A 6,087-nucleotide genomic window follows, 5' to 3' on the forward strand; every position below is an offset into this window, starting at 1 on the left:
TTTCTTTGAAAACGATTTTTCGCATAAGAAAAAAGTGCAAAAAGCCGCCAGCATAAAAAATATTAAAAATCAACGCAATTTTGCAATAGATTGAAACTTGCACTTTGTTTAACTAAAATTTAATGGGCTACAAGACTGCAACTCAAAAAATTACAAAATTTTTAAGTTTGTAATGTACTCCTTTTACTCAACTTCGGTGTAAAAAAAAAAAAATTCATAACTCAAATTATTGTGGAGTGCACCCCATAATACTATGGTATATTTTCAAAAACTAATTTTATTATATTTTAAAAAACAATAACCTAAACGCTGTGAATGCTGATATGGTGGCTGCGGAATTCAATGCCAGAAAAACTGCTGCTAATATTTCTTACAACAATAACTACTTTTGATTTTCGCCTGGTGTTTTTGAGTTTTCCTCTGTCCTTCATCCATTTAATTCGCAAAGGGCACAGTTTGGGAGTAACGTTAACGGCATCTCTCCCGCTCGTTTGTATCTGTTGTGCCAGTCAGTGTTGCCAGGTCTTCAGCATGAGAAAACGTCCCTCTTGGTCTGAAAAAACGTCATTTCCTACCCAAAAACGTATTTTTCAAATGAACGTACAAAAAAGTGTTCTTATTTATACTTTTATTGTATACAAAGGTACATATCGAGCCCTAACCGCCAAAATAACGTAAGCGACATTTTGTTCAAAATTTTCTTTTTGATGCAGAAATATTCCTAGAGCATCTCGATACATTTGTGCATCAAAAAAAGTTTGTTTAAAAAAATGTCGCTTACGTTATTTTGGCGGTTAGGGCTCGATATGTACGTAAGGTATATTAAAATATCATTTCGACAGAGCACATTTAAAATTCATTGTAAACTGGTTTGAGATCGTTAATATAAAAATTATTTTAGACATATACTTGTGATCAGCTGATTAAGTCATCAACATTTTGATCGATTTTGGCTGTTTCTCTTTCGTTTATTTAATGTTCATTATTTTTCCATAAAAGCCAAGCTCATTAACAAACAAAATATAAATCCACAAAAATTGTCCAAAAATTATAAACAGTCTGCAAATTTTCAGCTAGATTGTCAACTTTCTATTCAGATTTTTTAGTCCATTAAATTTCAGGGCAATAATGTGTAAGTTTAAAGGGGCTAAATAATCGCGTTGTTTTTTAATAATTTTTTTTCTTGTAGAAATTTGGTTAGGGGCCCGGTTGTCGAAAATGCTAAATTACGTTCTGCTAAGAAGGAGCATAGCAATAGGTCCATTCAATATCAAAAAAATTGTTACGAATTATTACTAGTACTTGCAAGTTTTTCCTGAAAATGCATTCAATTACCCAAAATATTTGCAAGAGGGAGCGAATTCGAGAGCGTAACAACCCGAGAGAGCTGCAAATTCTTGCAAGTAAAAATTTTCAAAATGGCTTACGTTGCAAGTTTTTACTAGTTTTGCGATCAATAACTTTTTCTGAAAATTTTCTCTTGCTCTCAATTTTACTCTCTATTTTTTTACGCTATCGCTGCAAGTACTTAGTGGAAAAGTTATTAAATGGACCTAATATTTCAGTCTTTTTTGCGATCAGTACATTTTCAATGAAGTCTTAAAAAAGTCGCCTACTTTTTTCTGACGTTTTATGCTGCACAGCTTTTTTGATGCTTTTGTGAGCGTGCCTGCTGCAATCCATCGGCTCTACCCTACCTGATTTGGCTTTTAATGTGCAATTGCATCATTACAGCAAGCCTCGCAACCTCAAGTGTTTACACAACCAGCCCTTGGACAAGGGATCCTTAGTCCTAGAATCCAAAAAAAAACCTTTGGAGGAAGCAGCTGCAGCAAAACACAAAGTTTGTAAAGATTTAATAAGAAAATAATTCAAAATCAGTTCTACTTATAAGATTTAGTAACAAAGAAAAATTACTGGGAAGTTAAAAAACGTGATTTTTTACACAAAAAACGTGTAAGCGTCAACAGGATACAAAAAACGTCCAAATGACGTTAAAAATGTCAACCTGGCAACGCTGGTGCCAGTCGCTACAGCTGTCAATACGCATATAACAAAGGATAGCACATACACTAGAGCTGGGATACTATCGATAGTACCGCCACTCGATAGTTTTCGAAACGATAGTTTAAAACATCGATAGTATGGATAGTATTATCGTCGTGAGCCGCATTGTGTAGCAGCATTGAATTTGAACGCTCAATTGTTGGAAAATTGATACAAAATTATTAAATTACTTTGTAAATTAAAGATATCATATATTTTTTTTTTAATTTCATGAATTAAAAAGAACTTCTTATAATAATAAAATTAACTTATTAATTTATCAGTCCATCTGAATTAAATATACTTATGAACATACACTTTCAAGTACTTGGATAACGACAGGAAAAATATTTAATTATTTTTTACATGGAAAAATTAAAATCAGATTTTGTTTGTCCTTTTTCAAGTGCAAGGAAGAGAATATGGTTATAATAATACATTTTAAGTACTATAAAAACAAAACAAAAGATATTACTTTAAATTGACAAAACATACTTATGTATATCAGTTCAACTGAGATCAAGTATGGAGGCGGCTACTAAAATCCGGACAAGGGAATTTATTAAAGTACTAGTCAAAATAATAGCACCACAACATTACTACAGTTTTGGCCGTTTTTTTGTTTCTTTATTTAATGTTTATTTATTGTTTTTAAATGTATAGCTCGTTATACATAAAAGAAAACCATATATCTAAATCCAATTTTCAACCTTTTTCTATAAAAATTTAAGCTTTTTAATTCGAATTTCTACAAAAATTTTGTGTATCAGTTTTATAGAATATAAAATTTTAGTACATTTAATTCAGTGCAAGTTTGTAGTTGATAAATATCCCAATGATCCATTAAACAAACAAATAAACCAATCAAAGCTGATAAAAATGTTATGGTGCTATTATTTTGACTAGTACTTCATAACAAAAGTTAAAAAATGAATTAAAAGCGAAGTCAATTTTCCAATACGCCAGCGTCTGTGTAAGTAAAAGGGTAAACTATATATAACTTTCCCTGTCCAGATTTTAATGAACAAGACGGCATATTACATTAGCCAATTATTTTTGTTAAGGAACAATAACATATTTACATTTTTCTCTTTGAGACAGCTTCTTCTATCTGAAATTATATATCCAGCTTTGCTGAACATTCGTTCAGATTCAGTAGATGTTGCTGGTATACAGAAATAGCGCATTGCACAACTCTTCAATAATTCCATTTCGTTACCGATGGTCTAAAAGAAACTTAAGTTTATTATGAGAAAACTAATTTTCAATGAAACATTTACCTTCCAATATTCCAATGGGTCTATGTCTTGGGGTGCGTGGGGTCTTTCAAAATATTGTCGTAGTACAGTTATTGCATCCGATCTAGTTGTGTGTACTCTCGAATAAATTTTTTGTTGTAAAAATTTTAACTTAGGTTGCGGTTGTGATAAGTTTGGTGGTGTTGGCGGTTTTGCCCTTTCATGAAGGGTTGAAGCAGATTTATAAACTGTAATTAATTCATTCTCCAAAATCCCTAGTGCTATACCTGCATTGTTTGCTGACCGAAATCCTTCCTTTTTGAACCTTGCATCCAGTAATGTTGCCACCCTTGTAACTGTTCGGGTTTCAAACTTTGAAAGTCGATGAATAAGACGTTCGATCAAAAACAAACAAACATTTTTTCCTTCAGTTGTTTTCATTTTATTATATAAATCGTTGTAATTTTGATGTAGCTCACTTATCGTAGGGACAAGTAAGGAAACCGTAACAGACTGGCTAGCTGAAACCTGAGTAGTAGCATTGTCTAACGGTGCTAGCAGGTTTATTAAATGTTCTAATATGCATACAGTATATTTTGCTTAGCTGCACATCATTCTTTGCACGAAAAACTTGTGCACGTAACCGAAAAAGGCACTTAAGCGAATTTTCTTTACTACTTCAATGAGGAAGGTATCCGAATCCCTATGAAACCAAATATTGGCGGAGCCCTTACCATGTAGAAATTACTGCAAGCAAAATTTTTACCGATTGCTATCTAATTATCTATAAACCTACATAAATAGCCATTTTCGTTGTTCTGCGAGATGAGCAAAATAGGGCCAGTGCAGGTAAACTAATACTTTCATTGATAATTGATACTAGTCGCACAATTTTTAAGGCAGGTATCGCCAATGTGCACGTATGTTGAATGCATCTATAGGAGCAGTTTCCTTATAAATTTTAAAAATAATGCCTCTGATGCGCATTTTGAGGTAGGTATCTTAAATGTGCACTTAAGCATAGAGGCAGCAAAGCAAAATATACTGCATATCATCAGCTGTCAATGCAGCTGGGGCCCTAGCTGTATTAAGCAGCACCACTGCAATAGCGTCCTTCGTTGGTAAGATGCGTTTAATCATTCTATATGCACTGTTCCAGCGCGTAGATACTTCTTGCACTAGGCTATAGGGGCTCTCAATTCCCTGCGCTGACCTAAATTTAGCATGGGCAGTTGTGCTGGTTTTGAAGAAACCTACGATCCGTTTACATTTACCTGTTATGCCTTTTATACAATCGAGAGATAAAATATCTTGTGCTATTAAATTCAAACAATGTGCAAAGCAAGGTAAGTTTCTCTTCTGAAGAATTTCGCATGCTTTCAACATATTTGCAGCGTTGTCTGTTACTATTGTTGAAACTTTCTCAAACACATCCCATTCATCTAATGGTCTGATTATGCATACTTCGCATAACTCCGCACAACTTCGCATAAACTTAAAACTGTAATTTCGTATGTACTTTGTACCTAATTTGTATGTATTCCATTACCCAGAAATTAGCAGAACTCTTAAAAACTGAGCGATCTGATGAGTTTAGATTTTGCTTCACATTTTCTTAAGTTACATTTTTATTGCACTGGTACAAATGGTTGTGCGAAGTTATGCGAAGAATTCATAATCAGACCCTAATACAGCGCGCAATGACCCTGCAATATTATCTGCGGGGTGATTTTCATCTGATTGCAGTTTTGTAGTGGACAATACTGCAGACTGTAGTTTTAATTCGCTTGTTATCAAGTGACGAGTCACTGCAAGATAATGCCTATTACCTCGCGAAGACCAGCCATCCGTGGTGATTGCGCAGCACGCGATATTGGCTACAAGTACCTTTAACTTTTTTTGTAAGCTTGAAAACATATTTTTCATGTGAACTTCTTGTAAAGAACGTCTACATGGCAATTTGTACCGAGGGTCCAAAGCTGCAATAAGTTCGCGGAAACCTTTGTCTTCTACTACGCGAAAAGATTGCACGTCAACGGCCATCATGCGCGCCAACGCAGCATCAATTTGCGCCTTTTTCACTGAATAATACCCGTACGAATCAGATTCTGCTGGTTTAAAGAACCTATGAATATTAGATTTAGAATTTGACGTTTCCAGCTGAGTCGGGTGAAACCTTTTCATATGGTCAAACAGGTTTGATGTATTTCCACTTGTTTTATAAATTTTGCCACACGAGCAACATTTCGCGCTGGAATTTGCTTTGCATTTTTTGAAGCAGTTCCATATTACCGAACCTTGTTTACGCGGCTTTATTGCCACATTGTTTTCTTCATCTGGAGAGTCGGAGATATTTATGCTTGCAACCGCATTATCGTTCGCATCTGTATTACAATGCAATATTCAATTGTCAATTCATATTTTAGAAAAAACACGCAGTTACTTACTCATGCATGTTTTATGCACCTATGTTTTTATATACATTTCATTACCTTTTTCACACTGCAAGTATTTCTCCGTTTTTCCCAATCGCCATCACCAATGTATTTAAATTTCCCTAAAAATGTGATTCCCTGTAATGTATGAATATTTTAGAATTTTACCTCTACTTACAATTGAGTTTAGCCTCAAGCCATGAAGTTTTGAAGAGATGTGAGGAAATATTGGGAAGTTTCTCTAAAAACCGACATCGATGGTTTTCAAAAACTATCGATAGTGGTGCGAGTTTTCAACTATCGATACAATAGATATTACTATCGATAGTATCCCAGCTCTAACATACACCTCTGTTACTGCGCCTACA

At 34.2% G+C, this 6,087-nt stretch overlaps 2 protein-coding genes across 3 annotated transcripts in view; one reads left to right on the forward strand and one right to left on the reverse strand.

Moving 5' to 3' along the window:
• The window catches only part of LOC118749388 (zinc finger protein ush-like), a 622,067-nt gene that overhangs the window by 127,779 nt on the left and 488,201 nt on the right, over positions 1 to 6,087 (forward strand). The window lies entirely within an intron of this gene.
• Positions 2,380 to 3,939, reverse strand: LOC118749389. Its single transcript, XM_036484197.1, has 2 exons — positions 3,327 to 3,939; positions 2,380 to 3,272 (listed from the first exon to the last, which is right to left on the reverse strand). Exons 1-2 carry the CDS (start codon positions 3,723 to 3,725, stop codon positions 3,084 to 3,086), a joined length of 588 nt encoding a protein of 195 aa, XP_036340090.1. The 5' UTR covers positions 3,726 to 3,939; the 3' UTR covers positions 2,380 to 3,083.

Source organism: Rhagoletis pomonella, unplaced genomic scaffold (genome assembly GCF_013731165.1).
Source record: "Rhagoletis pomonella isolate Grant_MI unplaced genomic scaffold, Rhpom_1.0 Rhpom_scaffold_00015, whole genome shotgun sequence".
In the NCBI taxonomy this organism is placed as follows: Eukaryota; Metazoa; Arthropoda; class Insecta; order Diptera; family Tephritidae; genus Rhagoletis; species Rhagoletis pomonella.

Bases quoted from the DNA above. Each gene is read 5' to 3' on its own strand.
- LOC118749389 (XM_036484197.1), bottom strand. From the start codon at position 3,725: ATGAAAACAACTGAAGGAAAAAATGTTTGTTTGTTTTTGATCGAACGT. The intron at 3,273-3,326 runs GTAAATGTTTCA...AGTTTCTTTTAG, and splicing joins ACCCATTGGAATATTGGAAG to ACCATCGGTAACGAAATGGA.